This window comes from Fringilla coelebs (genome assembly GCF_963513975.1).
Source record: "Fringilla coelebs genome assembly, chromosome: 3".
In the NCBI taxonomy this organism is placed as follows: Eukaryota; Metazoa; Chordata; class Aves; order Passeriformes; family Fringillidae; genus Fringilla; species Fringilla coelebs.
In genome coordinates this window covers 71,804,790-71,820,524 of record NC_140030.1, presented here as the reverse complement: position 1 = coordinate 71,820,524, position 15,735 = coordinate 71,804,790, and the positions used below count along the sequence as shown (strand labels likewise).

Sequence of the window (15,735 nt, the reverse complement as noted above, 5' to 3'; positions counted from 1 at the left end):
AGGTAGCAAGAGTAAAAAATCCAAAGGCAAATGAGATGTACTCAAGTGAGGCTAGACTGATGACATTTCTCCTGAGCACATAGGAGCCAAGAAAAACAATCTCCAAACCATTAACACGCTCCTTTGAAAACTCCTAGAGGAAGCTTGAAGTCCCAAGGGATCAGTAAAGGCAGACTTTGTGTTTGCCTTTAAAAAGGAGGTAGGCCAGGAGTTTATGTGCCAGTCAACATAATTTCAATTAGGATTAGAGTTCCAAATGGTCTTGATAGATTGAAAGAATAGTCTGAAATCAATAAGAAGGGATATATTGAAAGACAGGTGCAAATTACATTTGAGGGAGAAAAAGAGTCGGATTTATGTATACTGATGGTAAATAGCAGCTAAATTGACAATACTGCAGAAGAAGAATCTAGGTTTATAGTAGACTGCAAATATAGTGGGATTCATTACCTTCATTGTGTTGGAAGAAAGGGCAAATGTCACTTGCAGCTTCATTACTGGGAATGTCAGTTGTAAGACAGAAATAATTACTGTGCTTAGCTGAGAATGCCAAAGCCTCCAGAGGACTATGGCTCTAGTCTGGACACCTCCCTCTGTAGAAGACAGGAACATGGTGAAAAAGTGGAAAAGAAGGAAAGGAATAGAAATAAAAAGTTTAGAAATCCCAGTCTAGTTGAAAGTCGAAGTCTTCAACCACATAAAACATAATGATATATATAGGAGAAATATTAGTTATTGTTGTGCGCTATGTAAGAGTAAAATGGAATGTAACCACCTTGGTTTGTAGCAGGAGGGAAACCTGCTCACTGCAAGGGGACTTAAGCCCTGGAGCAGTCCTCACCCTCCAACCAGAGCCACCAGATCCCAGCTGCTAAGAGCCATGGCTGCAAACACCAGCTGAGGACAGTCACAGCAGGCTTGGTCACTGCAAATGACAGAGCAGGCTCTGGAGGTCCCTGGCTGCTTCCTGAACAGCCTTGCCATGCTGGTGTCGGTCATGAGTAACATGCATTGTTCTCAGGGCCTTCCTCATCTACAGCAGCTGCTCAGACAATGCATGTGGGTCAGTAAAACTGGGATGCAGAGGGGGAACAAATTCTTTTGTTTGCTCCTCCCCTGCACTGTGGTCTCCTTATGGCCCTGCATCTCGTTTATCTCAGGGCATGTGAACGTGGCCTGCATGTGGCTGAAGCATCTGCTCAAGCAGGACACATATAGATGGTTGCATTTTGTTTCTAGCAATTATTTAAGATGCGTCATGGCCTAACATTCTGGAGTTTCAAGTGCTGACAGTTGCCATTAACTTCTGCAAGGGTCAAGGGAAAGCATGCAGCACTTCTGTCAACTGTAGATCACTGTTCTAAACCTTGTGCCATAATGTGAAGTATCTGCCTGCAAGGACAACTTTTTGTAGTTGTTATTTATGTTACTTTGTGTTATTTTAACTATTATGTAGCCGGGGATGTTTAGTGCAGGTGAAAGAAATCTGGCTTTGACTCTGCAGAAGGTGTTCTAAAGCTTCTATTTTATTTGGATTATCATATTGGTGCTTGGAATTAAGGCAATGCCCTTTTACAAAAGTTCCTCTGTAGGAAGAATGAATTTTAAGGCTATACCTGGGAATCCTCCTTCTCAGCACAATCACCAAAGACTCTAATATAGACTCTAATCCCAAATAAAATTAAATTAATCTAGCTACTACAATGCCAATTCCTCTATATAAAATTGCTGAACTAGATGGAAGAGCATGAAAGGTGTTTGCACTGGAAAAGCTGATCGAAATTTTTCATCAAGTAATGCTGTCAAGGAGCTGGTGCTCATAGGTGGCTGTAATGTCTAGTAAAAGGGTAAAACAAAACACAGAATGTGAAAGTGGACACCATTCCTCTGCTCTTGATGCAAAATGCTGATGTTACAGCAGTGCATCAGCTGGAACGTTGTCTGTTGTTACCATTTCTTGCATCAGACTTTCACATCTTTGGGAATGAGACTTTCTACTTTGTCTAAGAAGGCAGAAGAATTGCACCTTAAAAAGTAAATCACACCCATATTTGTGCTGTTTTCACCTGCTTTAGGATTTAGAGGGGGAAAAAAATATCCAAGCCAGCTACATTCCCTGTTCAGAGAAAAATCCATAAAACAATGTTGCATTTCAGCTCTCTCCTGATTCTTGCAATCTCTCCCAGCTGCTTCCTAAAAATGCTGTTAGAGCAAAAATAACCAAAGTGTTCAGAGTTACAGCATCTTGTAGCATTGACATAACCTACAAGCTTGGATGAGTTGTATTTTATGAATAAGTTGAGCTTGAGGCAGAGTCCACTTTCCTCTCAGAGATATTGTTGATCAGTGTAAAGTGCCACTTTGCAAGCAGGAGCTGTTCTGAATAGTTTGTGTATCTCTGACAGGGGTTTTCCTGCCTACATGGACAAATGTCAAATAAAAATGCTACCAATGATGTTACCAGGCATGAAAGGCACTAAGAAAAATCTTTTCTATCTACTTCTCTAACCTTTTTAAAATGAGGGCCTGGAGGCAGAAGCTATGGAATTGGTTGAATATTTAGAATTATTCTTGTGTATTTTTGAAAGCACTGTATGTTTCTTCCATTTCTGGTTGGTTATTTATTTATTTATTTATTTATTTATTTATTTATTTATATAAATTCTGGGAAAATAGTAATGTATATGTTGGTTCTCCTTTCGTTTTTCACATGACGCCTGCAAGTAAATTCCTGGGAGTTGATGCTTATCTAAGGTATTGGAGGAACTTCTCATTTCAGCTAAAAAGGCAGCTGGGTTATGTAGTTATAGAAGTAGTTCATTCATACACAATTATGGCTGTAATAAAGAGAAATTAAGCTGCATTATTAGGATTTAAAGACTAATTAACTATAACCTCAATCTTACAGAGCTATTTTGGTTGCTCTGTAGCCATTTAGTTACAATTAAATTGGTTTCAAGTATATAAAGGCCTAAACAAGTTTGATTTGACTTTTACACTTTCAGATTTCCCTGCCTTCTCATATTATTGTCACAATTGGTTACATTTGCCTAATATTTATTGTTCTTTTGCCTTAATTTCCAAAGTAAATGGGATTTTGTTACATTTTTAGGCAATTCCTTATGTACCCAAAATGTGATCATTCAGCAATAATACCCTGCATTTTTTTGTATGTGGAGCTTTCTCTGTGTGGTCATAATTTTAGATGTGCTTTCAGAGTACCTGTTTGCTTTTTTCCAATTTACTGATTTGTTTAGCCTGAGCCCTAAGTCCTCTTGGACAGCAGTCATCTGTTCTTGCATGCCTGTCCCAGAATGCCAGATGATTCCCTAAGAGCTTTCTACTGATGCAAATGGCCTGGGTTGTCCCACTCCATAACAGCACACGGAGTCCTGCTGGTATGCCGAATAATGATTTTTGTAGCTGGATGGAAGACTCTTTCCTCATCTTCTGTCACTGGTCTTCAGAAAAAGACACCCCTAGGAGTGCTGCAAGGAGAGTGTTTAATTTCCCCTCCCTTGCTCTCAGTTTAAAAACAATGGTTTTTTTCACATCCATACATTCTTTGGGGTGCTGCTGTAGGTTCTCAGGTTTGGTGATGCCTGGAAGCGGTGGCTCTGGTCGTGTGCACAGAGCCAGGGACTCTGTGCTCCTCTGTGTCTGAGCTGCAGGGGTTTGTAACATAACCTCTTAGCCAACCTACCTGTCCAGGGCCTGAGCTGCAGCTGGTCCTAGTGGGATCTGCTGCATAGCCATGTCTGGGAAAGGCCTAAGGGAAGCAGAAGGGTAAGGCTCAGTGCCATAACAGAGGATGTGCCAGCAAGAAGAGCTCCTCTGGCATTTGACTCCGTGTACGCGATGTACTGTGAGATGCAAAGTGAAAGGATAGCACACAACTGAGATCTGGTAAACGTGTTCAACAAAACTCAAATTGTTTCACAGTGGGCAGCATTCCAAAAAGTATTAGCATGATTTCTTTGGAAGGCCTTTGACTGAAGGTTTGATTTCTCTTAAACAACCACTGATGTCTTATAGGAACTGATACGTGCAAACAACCCCAAGTACTTTTTTCACTGAGGAGAAAGCTTTTCTGCAGATAGTCTATGGCCACATTAGAAGCTGGCTTTATTAATGAGTGCACGGACTAGGTCTAGCGACAATCCAGTTTTCTGGATTCCAGCTGATGAATTACTCATTTTTTTTTAACATGGGTCTAGCAGAAGTTCATCTTGGCACCATAATATTTTTTTATAAATAACCCCTGTCATTACTGTAGACAGCACTCAGTGACATGGGAGGGAGAGGAAAGGCTTGTCTCCGAGCTGCGCAAATGGATTGATTTTTTTTCTCCTCTTCTCATATTTTCTGCTTATTTGGGTCATTTCTCAAAAAACTACTCAATGCAAAATATAAAAAATAGCAATTACCCTTGTGCAATGTTTCTGAAAAAACTTACATGAAGAACTTTGAAAATGGTCTAAAATGCTCATTTTAAAATAGAAAAAGTACTTCCCATCTGTAAGTTTGAAGTAGAGAAGTATTACTTTTGAAAATTTAGTCTTGTTTAATGATAACTTAGTAAAAAAGTACAGTTTCATCTTGTAATCTCAAAGACTTTGATGCATTTTCTTTTACTGCTTGAGCAAAGCCCCGAAGTACTCGAGCCAGATTTTTCTTCAAAAATATAAGTACATTTTATGTGTATAAGAGTTACAAAAATGTTGCTGCTTGAAATATTTACATGACCTAAAAGTGTAAATCATATTTACATGAACAACTTGAAATTTGGGTACCTTAATGAGTGGTGGGCATGAGACTTCTCTCCCCTGCTGTGATGAGATAATGGGGGACAAAGAGAGCAGTTCAGAGTCGTTGTCTTCACACCCCTAATCATCTGCTGAAAGTGAGGTTGTGACTTTTTTTCTGCTGGGAAGAAGACTGAGACCACAAGCTCATTCCATTTCATATTAATCACCAATTTATTATATAGAAACAGCTTTTCATCTCTCTGATGGGAATTTGCTTTTAGGCAATGTCTTTGCACTGCAAAGTATCATATTCCCTTACTAATATTTTATTTTCCCTTTAATTTGATGCAAATTTGATGTAGAAAAGTGCAGTCAGCAGCAAACTTGCTTTCTTTTATTTTTCAACTTTCTGTAGGAGTTCTTCATATTTTCTGCAGAGTTGGGAGAAAAATGTGAAGCAATAAGTGAGAAATTGGTGCATCTGGAAGATCAATTGCAAAGTTCCGCCTGCGGAGTTGATGAAGGAGTTATTCATATCCTTTTCGCTCTAGCTATGGATACGTATCAATCTCTGTAAGTATGCACATGAGATACTTGCCTGTCAGATTGGCATGCAGTGCTAGTTCTTAGTGTAGGTTAGATGCATTAAGAATGGGAGAAATTATTGTCTTGCTGAAATGGGCATTTTTGTGGAGTAAGTTTTCCTATAATGCATATTTTTTAAAAATTGATTTAAACAGAACTTAGTTCTTTGTAAATTAAGATTGGGTACTGAAAAGCCTTTATTTTACTGTTCAAATCTTTTTTTTGGTAATGCTCATATAATTAAATACATAGCACACCAAAAGCTGCATGGATATGAATGTCCATACACCTGCATTTCCCAACCTGATTTAGCTGAATGAGATGCTACATTATTGACTCAGATTGTGTATATTGTCACCTGTAGTTTAGGGTTTTTTCTTTTTTAAAAAAATGGGCAACAGATGCATCGTGTGACATCCTACGCATTATAATCTGCCTCTAACACTCCAAAGCAAGGAACCAGATGAGATATTGTCTATGCCTACTTATCTCTTTCTGTGCTTTATCTGTCAGTTTTTCTGAAGATTGCTTAACCTTTATGAGAAATTCCTTGGCCATTTTTTCAAAATTTAAGAACACGAAGTTTTGTTTCATTTGTACCTTTCATAGGAAAAACTTTCATAAAAGGGATTTTGTTCTTCTAAGAAAGGGCAAAGAAAGTAAGACCCAGTGAAGCTGAGGAAGATGAGGGTACTGAGCTGGTTAGGTTTTAGTAGAGAAGAGGTGGCAGTCGAGAGGATCATGAAGAGAGAGAGAGATTTGTTCAAGGTGCAGAGATTAGCAGAGGAGCCCTTGGAGACATCTGATGTGAATGATGATGGTGCTAGATAGGATTCAGGACAGTCCTACAGAGGATAGTTTAGAGAAAGGAGAATAAATAGTGTGTGGAAATACCACTGTGTTTTAAGTAATTGGGCATTTATTACAAGTTGTTGCAGAATTCCAATTCTAGACACTTGTTTTCTTTAAAGGTAGCAGAAGAATAAAGGGCAGAGAGGAGGAATGGTGCTGGGGGAAGGGGATTTGGGTTGGAGGAGGGAAATCCAGTCAAGTAATTTGTCACTATAAATGTTTCTTTTCTAAGGATTTCTGTATACACACAATATACAGAGAGTTTATTCAACATTCTTGGTTGCAGTTGTGTTTCCCCAGTGCATTCTTCTCAGAGCTGTATGGGTGTGTATTGTGTGTGTGTGCAGAGCATCCAATTCCTTTCTCCCTTGCGTGTAGTCACTCTCAAATGAACTTTCTCAGTGTCCCTTACAGAAGTACACTGAGAGTTGGAGTTATAGGTTCTTTGCAGGGGACTTAAGTTAATATTGAAACTGAACAGTCACATCTGATCATACTTAAACTTTACTAGGTAATGTGAAATAAGCTAGAAAACTGCATTTTTGGTTCCAGAAGATAATACACTACATATACGTTTAATAGTAGTGTTTCTTATGTTCTATGGAGTGTGCCTATTTTTTCACAGCTGTTGACATTGCAAAAGTTAATTAAAAAATAAAATTAGTAATTGTAAATTTCAGGAGAGTTGTAGATTAGTCTCATTCTAAGCCAAGTTTTCTGATAGAGATCTGATTTCTTCTATCAGTGAAATTCAGCTCATGTCATCTAAACACAGAAATGCACAGTGTGCGATATCCTGGTCCTAGCAAGACCATCAGTCACAAAATAAGAAACCATGTTTAAAACACAGAGACGTACAAAGAAGCAGTTCAGCAATTCAGCTACCCCTCATTAACATTAAGTTGCTATTTCAGAGGTAGTCCAGGTCAATGTGCATAAAATGTTACCATCTGGTACATATAATCACTGTGCTGTACTTCAAAGAGGAATGAGAAAAATAGCTACCATGGTGCTACAGACCTGTAGACTGGGGGCTTTTTTTATATGAAGACTGCTCAGTGCCTATAAAATTAGCTTTCACTCATTGGTAACTTGCCTGTATTGCAGGAACTTGCACTAAGCTAAGAGACAACAATTAGCCTCAGTAGAGGAATTTATTCAATAGATGAATCTGTTGTTTGCATGGTAATCTACTTGATTTTAGATAAAACAATTTCCTATCACAGATACTGGACAATCATGCAGTTTTCATTAAAATCTGTAGAACTCTGAGAGCAGGAGCTTAAAGACCTGAAATAGTAAAGAAAGCAGGATAAATTTTTACAAGTCCATTCACTGGACTTGTAAAAACTGCCTTACACATAAATGTTACAAAATGTATTAGGTCAAAAATCTAGCTGGGAGCTGCACAGATGTAAATTAGTTCTGTGGTCTGATTATTAAAAGACTTCCAAGGACTCCACTGAGAAAAATAAATTCCTGATGCTCTTGATCCATTTTCCAGTGTTTAGTGTGTGTCATAGCTTTGATTAATAATTAAGTTTGTATTGGAAGAAAAAACCCAGATGTTATTGTTTTTCATTCTCTGTTTTGATGGCATAGCACATTTAAATCAACCATGCTGCTCATCATAAGTGCCAGCACGACTTGAACAAAGGAGAAATCCAGTGATATTTCTTGAGTATAGGCACAGACCCACTTGCAATTCTAATTTCTTGTTGAAATCTTTCATAAACAGCACTAAACCGCCCTTCTATGTAAAAGCATCAAACAATAGGGGCATGAGACTGGATGTTAAAGTTCTCTGTAGCACTACAACATATTTGCTAAATTCTATGTAGTATAACCAAATAAACCTGCAAAATATTCAGTTAAGGTTGATCATTAATGAGTGTATGAAAACAGTCCACATCATTAATTGAAAAAACCAAAGGATGAGAGGTGACTCATTATGGTGTCTGCAGAGCTGATGAGAGGTGTTACTTTCCTAACAGTAAAGGCCTGGAATTCCCACTAAAATTAAATGGAGCCTATATTGCAATTTCACAGTCATTTTTTGTTCTTAATGAGTAGTTACATTTTGATAGACAATTTGAGTGCATGTAATAGCTCCTCTTGGTGCAAATGCTTTGTTGGAAGAAAACCTAGCTGTAGTATTATTACAAAAACAATCTTCTTTCCTTGCCCTAAGGAATTTTAATCAGGTATTCTGAAAGCAGAATTTTGTGCCTAAACATTGATTAAACTTCTCAGGTCACTTTGCTAACCTTTCACCTTTATCCTGCAGCAGGCTCCCACACCAGTCTTATTTTATACCAGAGCAGGTTTTCAACAGAATCATGTAAACTTTGGCCCTGTCTGCAGCTCAGTGAGGAATCTCACTCTGGATGAATCTATAAGAGATTTTGGGATCCTTCAAGAGTTAGAGGTGGCAATGGCACACTCTTTGATTTTATTTTAGATGACAGGAGTGTGAGCTCTTCCTGCTGTGTGCTGCACAGAGAACATGGTTCCACTTGTATACTTTATGCTCTGATAGAGGTAGGTCAGTGTACTTCCACCGAGGTGCTGCAATTTCTTTGCCTTCCATTTTCTGTTGGAGCAAGCAATCTGAAAGTAGCTGATATTCAGACCACTGAAAGGTTCCATTTTTCAATATGTAGCAGTCATTCTGTTGCTGTTTTTTTAATAGTTTTTGGGAGAGTATTTTGGGTTTTGCATGGGAGGGGTATTATCTTAGTTTATAGAAATAACATTCATGGATGTGAAGGAGGGCGACAGTAATCAAGGTGGTAATTTAGAAAATTCTAATTGGTTGCACTACTGCAAATACCCCTTTTGTAAGGAGAAGTGATGGATTTCCAAAGGCCATTTTACTCTCTTGCTGTGACCCCACGCAGAAACAGCAGGGACTTGCTTGGTATCTTTCCCTTGCTCCCAAGAATGCTCTTCAGAAAGGCCAAAACCCAGGTCATTCAAAAGACTTCCTGAACTGTCTTGGCTCTTCACTGGTCCTTTGGCATGTAGCACACACAGTCAAATAATTGTTTAGCTGGAAGTGACCTTTTGAGATCATCTAGTCCAAGTCCCTGCTCAAGCAGGGTCACCTAGAGGAGGTTGCCCAGGATGTTGTCCAGTCAGATTTCAGATTTTGAATATCCCCAAGGATGAACACTCTACAACCCGATTGTGCAACACAGTCCAGTGTTGGACCACCTTCAAACAAAAAAAAGTCTTCATGTATTCAGATTCACTTTCCTATTTTGGAATTTCTCCCTGTTGCTTCTTGTTCTGTCAGTGGACAAAAAAAGTCAGAAGAGTCTGGCTCCCTCTTCATTCCTGCCTTTCAGCTATACACAGTGGTAGTATCCTGTAAGCCTTCTTTTCTTCAGGCTGAAGAGTCCCAGCTCTCTCAGCATCTTTCATGTGATGGATACTCAAGTCCATTGAACTGGTCCCGTGCTGGAGTCATTCCAGTAAGTCCTCTCTTATTGTGGAGCCCACAGCATCCAGATGGGACCTTAGCAGGGTGGAAGGATCATCTCCCTCTGCCTGCTGGCTGTGTTTTTGTTAATCCAGCCTGGGAGGCCGTTGGGAACCTTTGCCTCATGACAGGTTGCTGGTGTACAGTTTATTGTCCACCATGGCTCCAGGGTCCTTTTCTACAGAGAGCTGTTTTCCATCTGGCTTAGCCCCTCCATGGGTGCTGGTGCCTGGGGTTAGGAGTGACACTTGCAGTTAGGGGGTGGCACGCTGAGCTTCTGTCTGCAGGCACTTGGCTTTTGGAAACAAGCAGAAAAGTTAACCAGGTAAGAAACAAGAAAAACCAAAAACCTCTTTTTGATTTTTTCTGTTCTTCAAGAACTAATTTCTTCTTCAGATGTCCAAAAAATGCAGTTACTTTCCAAAATCCCATTGGCCTTTATCTCAGAGCACTAGTAGTCCTTCATTGTCCTTCTAATGTCTTTTATCTTATAATATGTACTCTTAGTTTCTAACCTTTCCTAAAGGAAGGCAACTGATCCATAACATCTACTTTTTGTCTCTTTTCCCTGAACATCTGGGCTGAGAGATCAGAAGCTGCAAAATGATTTGAGCAAAATGATCCCATTTTTTCCAAAACTTAAATAAGTCTCTACAGTAATTTGGTCTGCTTTTTATCTGCTTGCAAATCATGGGCTCTGAGATGATGCTCAAGTTTTTCAAAGAGACAAAGTTAAATAGGTGAAAAGCTTAAAGCAAGACAATGTTAGACCTGCAGCATTGTTGAATATGGGTTGTGCTTGTTCCCAAGTACTTTAATTTACTGCTTATTTGACATTGTGGAGTCTTTTTCAGTTTTCAGAGGAAGGGAGCAGAACCAGAAAATTTTCCTAGTTGGAACTTGTTTTCACTCCTGCCTTGGATACTGGCTCAATATTTGCAGCACTAGATAGAGAATTTGAGCACAAAGAACACATATGCATGTGGACCTGCGCAAAACTGTTTATTTGCATTTTTAAAATGGGTGAAGCTGTTTCTCCAGACATAACCTGTGTGTGGATAGAGATGCCATGCTCAGCCATATACCATATATTTGTCTTAGCCATAAAGGCACATTTGACAGTTACTTGTATACATATGATTGTGGCGTTATTTATGAGGTTATTGGTACTTTCTGTACTTAGACTATGCAGTCATCTTTTTTTGTTGCTCCATCTTTCTGGTGGTTGATAGTTTTTTTCCTGTCTTCCTCATTTGCTTCCATCCTTTAAGATTTCTTATCCACTGTCACTGAAACATTTCAGTTTTGCTTTTTCTCTCTACCTGAAAACAATTTTGTAGTTGCCTGGGATATTACAAGTAGCAGCATGTAGTCAGAGACTACACGTCAGAATTAAACTTCAGAAGGTTTATGGTGTTCATGGATTGCAGGATTTACATTTAACAGTTAGGTTTTCAGCAGAGCCTTATGATAAGTTGCAGAGGGGTGGAGAATCCAGGACTTAGAAGAGGATAATAATATTTCTTACTTCAGAGAAGATGCAAAGCATAATTAATTTGTCCTTGTACAGTGCTTTGTGATCCTGGGATAGGAGAAGCTTTGTGTACTGCTACTACTCATAATCAGAAACAGAAGCCCAGAGCTGTCCAGAAATTAGAATTATGCATGAACATATTAAGAGGAAAATATCATAGCAAATGCATGTAAATACACAAGATGAAGTTTTGGGAAATTGATAACAGAACCAAAAGCAGCCAAGACTTTTCAAAGACATAATAATGGTTGCCTGAAAGAGCTGTGGTTGATATAGCTTTACCACAGTCCAGTCACAATGTTTTAAAAGTAGCAGCTTAGTTTTTACAGTCACCTAACCTGAGGCCATCTTTTTTTCTTGACATTGCATTAACATTGCGGTCAAGTAAAACAACATTTCCTAACGTATGAGCTCTGCAAAGGATAAACTGTGTGTGGTACTTTCGAAACTTGTGTCATCCTTTTTTGACTTCCCTTGAAGTGAGATTCTGGCATAATTTGATAACATACTGCTAGAAATGAACCAATTTCTGTCTTTTGGTGCCTTTGCCCTTCATCCATACCTGTCCTGGAGGCCTCAGTGGGATGGGGTGGGCCCTAGGGTTTGTTCATAGACTTGATCCTTGGTTTACTATTTCAGCAGACTCTGACTTGCCTCTGCTTGCTTTCTTCTCCACACAAAGTAAGCTATAGAAGAGAGGATGAAATTGGTTGTCTCATTGAGCATGGACTTATTCCAACAATGGATAGTGTTGCTGATGTAAGATAATCAGCAGAAAGCCCAGTATATTTGTAGTACAAACTTATTCCCAGTCATAGCACAAAAAGCTGTACTGCCAAGGAAGCCTAGCCACTTGAAGGCTTGTGCACATGACAGCAGCTGCTCACGTCTCTGTGAATGCCCTGCCTTCATCTGTCAGTCTGGTCCCTGCTGCACCCCTTGTTGCACCATGTGACACCCTCCCTCTCGTCATAGTGGAGCTGGGAAAGAGGGAAGTGGAAGGTCTCTTTCAGAGGCTGAGCCATTCACCATCAGTTTCTTCCTGAATTCATTGCAGGAACCCTGAACTAGACAGAGGAAAATAAAATGCGGAAAACTCTTTCTTAACCAAATGAAGCATTTTATACTAATTATTGGATACTTTTCAGGTGGCCTTCTTCCTTTTAATGGACAACAGTACAACCTCATTACTGCCCTCTTTGCTTTTCAACTTGTTCAAAGCATTCCCTGTGGACTCTTGTATAGCTTTATGTTTGCGTGTTCTGCACTATAATGATAATTCAGCTAACATGAAATCTTTCTGGAGGTAAGTGTAGCAGAAGCACTTTCTCTGCTGTAAGCTAATTTTGCTCCTTACCTAGATTCCTACCCCACCTTGCATAGCACAGGTCGTTGAGCTCACTAATGACACACAAACTGTGGGCACTTGGCATTTATTTCAGACTACTCCTGTTGCCTTCACCTGGTCTGTGTGTCTGGCATAAAAGTCAACCCTCCATCCATCAGGAAACTCACACCCAGTGCTACTGCCTCCATGGTACACAGTATTTTTTGTCCCTTTCCTTCCATTCTTCCCATGAGAACAGTATCCAAGCAGTATCCCCCTTCCCCTCCCTCTTTTAAACTGCTAAATAATGCTACTTGAGAACTTGAGTTTGCCTGCATTTTTCTTTTGCTAGCAAGTGTGAGAAATGTATTAATATTTAATCCAAACAATTTGGAAGAAGTTGAAGCTACAATTAGATAGCCATGGCCATCTGTTGTGAACAGTAGAACAAGAATGTACTTAATAACTTGGAAAGAGAAAAGGGACTGCCAATCACCTATAGATATTCCTTAATAAAGCTTGCACAGTCTCTGCAGAGGGAGATCCAGGTGGTGAAGGAGACACTCCAGACCGTGCTGGTGCAACTTCAGTCAGCCAAGGAGGCAGGAGAAGAAAAGGCTGGAGACTTCCTCTGTGACAGCTGGTGTCCAGGAAAACAAGACTTGAAGGAATAATGAGCAGAAAGAGCTGGTAGGATGACATTAATTCACAAAGGGCTGCTTTTAGTAACTGAATACTGTTTTACTAAGCCTCAGGGATCTCTTCTCTCCCCTGCATAACTAATAACTAAATCAATTATGGAGAAACAGAGCCTGGAGGTCTATCATCAGAAGTATGCTACACAGCCTCATATGTTTTGGCACAGATTGGGAAACAGCTTTCAGAGCAGAGCAGCTCCTGTAAATGTGTAGATTACAAATTGATACATTTCAAGTGAGTCTGCAAAGTTGCCTTTAATGTCAGTGAAGTGTTCTCCTTGAAGGCTCATAAATACTGTCTTCCTCTACTCATGGATTTTTTCCCTGATTTAAAATGCAGCATTAAAACTGGAACATCTAGTATTTCTTGGAAAATAGCTCTAAGAATAATAAGAACTTTTTTCCCCCTCTTTGGCTTTAACAGCTTTCTTACACTGAATGTATTTTCACATTCCTGCCAATAATTAAATCAATAGGGTGAAATTCAAGCTAACTGTGTTCTTTCAACTGAAATTTGGATCTCATTTGCTCTGTGGTATTAAGTACAGTGGAAGTAACTAACAGCAGCCCCTATAGGAGTAGTTTAACTCAATTTATTTAGGTATTAATATAAACCTTCTTTAGTATTACAGGGGTTGTAAAGAAAAAAAAAAATCCTATGTTGGTGATTTGTGTTGCTTATATTTAAATATTGTATGAACAAGAAGTCATTTAAGTCTTGTCATAAAGATTACTGCCATTACTTTGATCTTCCTTGTAATCTTCAGAAGGAATGCAGATTTTTTTGTAGGACACATATGTCAATATATACACATGCATAGTTGAACATGCATTTTAATAGGAAATAAAAGTAATACTCAGCTGAAGCCAACTGGATAATTGTTCAAAAGAGTTAATGTCTTCAAAAATTCATGTGCACTTCTACTTTGATACCAGTATATCTCTGATACCATAAAAATTCTGTTGCAGAGGGAGAATTTAAAAAACAATCTTAATTTTAAAAAATACAATAGAAAAATGTCTTGCAACTGAGTACTGTACTTTTTTGATACTGTTTTTCTGACATTTTTAGAATTACTCTTCTAATTCAGTTACATTTTTATAGCCACATTATGGTTTTGCAAATTTTGAAGGTCATTGGACTACTTTCCCACTAAGATCCTGTTCACTTTTTGTGTGTTTTAATGCTAGTTGAAACTTCTACCTCAGTACGGAAGGAGGGAGGGGAAAAAAGTGCCAGGCAGCTGAGACATACAACAGGATTATAATTGCCTCCAGGAGCATATGGTTGTCAAACCAGGGCAGAGAGCTCAGGTGGTTTCTATAGTCATCAGCTCCTCAGGGTTGCATTACAGCCCTGTAATTCAGAGCATGGTTGACTTTTCTCACTGAGTAATAGGTGGGCCAATATCCACGTTGTGGTAAAGACTCTTGGAGCTCCAGCTTGCATGGACTCTGCTACTCAGTTCCCTAATGGAGATCTCTTGCTGTTCTGCTTGACAAGTTTATCTCTCCATGTCCCTGTTCCATACCTACCTCCCCACCACAGCTCTGGCACTTTCTGAAGCTCCCCTGAACAGATGAACAAGGTGTTTGCCTCCAGCTCAGGGCAGGAGACAAGTGCAGGTGGCACCCTGACATTCAGCCCACGCACAGGAGCAGCTCCAGAGCAAAACCTGCCTGCCAGAAAGCACTCATGGAAACCCACATGAGTTCAGGTAAAGGGGAAAGGGAGCACTCTGACAAGATACAGCTCTTAAAAGTATTTCTTTAACACCCAGAGAAGCTCCTTAGTACTGCATTTCCAGCAAGGAGCGTTTATATAGAACCCTGAGAACAGTCCCAGAGATGATGGCCAGTACACCAAACTAAGGTTTCACGACACCCCACTCTCCCACCCTGCAGAGTTTTTCCCTTGAATACTTAGTGCCTGCAATGTAAACAGTGGTTTGGCCCTAGAAGTGCCTTAGAGCCAGGATCAGCTACAGCTGAAGCATCAGGTCTGCCTCCTTGCAGCAGCAAGGGCTCAACAGCAGGAATAGGACCCAGTCATCACAGGGGCAGGAGAACAGCACCCTCATTCCCACTAGAAGGGTTTCTTGAAGACATTTCCATTCAGTTAAAAAAATTGTATGGCTTTTGTGTTTCAAAGCTTCAGAGCACTACTGCATCTTAATAAAAACTCAATTTAGGCAACCACTCTAACAAGACACTGAATTTCTAAGGAGAAGGGAAACTGAATCAGTCATCATTGATGCTGTTTGTATCTGTTAACATCTATTTTATATGTAACATGGACTACTACTCCTTTAATTTATTGTTCCATTAATGTCATTGTTTGTTGTGGGAAGTTAGAGCCAGTAACCATCCCTTTTCTGAGACACATGTGATAATAAGCATACTTTAAAAAAAAAAAGGTATACTATGCAATGTTACGGCTGCCTTTTATCTGTGAACAGAAAACTTTCAAATAAAGAGAAGTATGTTTTTAACTAACCCAATGTCTG

At 39.4% G+C, this 15,735-nt stretch overlaps 1 protein-coding gene across 2 annotated transcripts in view; it reads left to right on the top strand.

The window, feature by feature from the left end:
- Window positions 1-15,530, top strand: part of DISC1 (DISC1 scaffold protein) — a 187,224-nt gene extending 171,694 nt beyond the window's left edge. For both annotated transcript variants that reach the window (XM_084203469.1, XM_084203468.1), the window contains 2 exons: window positions 5,164-5,274; window positions 13,049-15,530. In XM_084203469.1, coding sequence (XP_084059595.1) covers window positions 5,164-5,274; window positions 13,049-13,204 — 267 coding nt within the window. In that variant the 3' untranslated portion in view covers window positions 13,205-15,530. The remainder of the gene's footprint in view (window positions 1-5,163; window positions 5,275-13,048) is intronic.
- The last annotated feature ends 205 nt before the right edge of the window (window positions 15,531-15,735 follow it).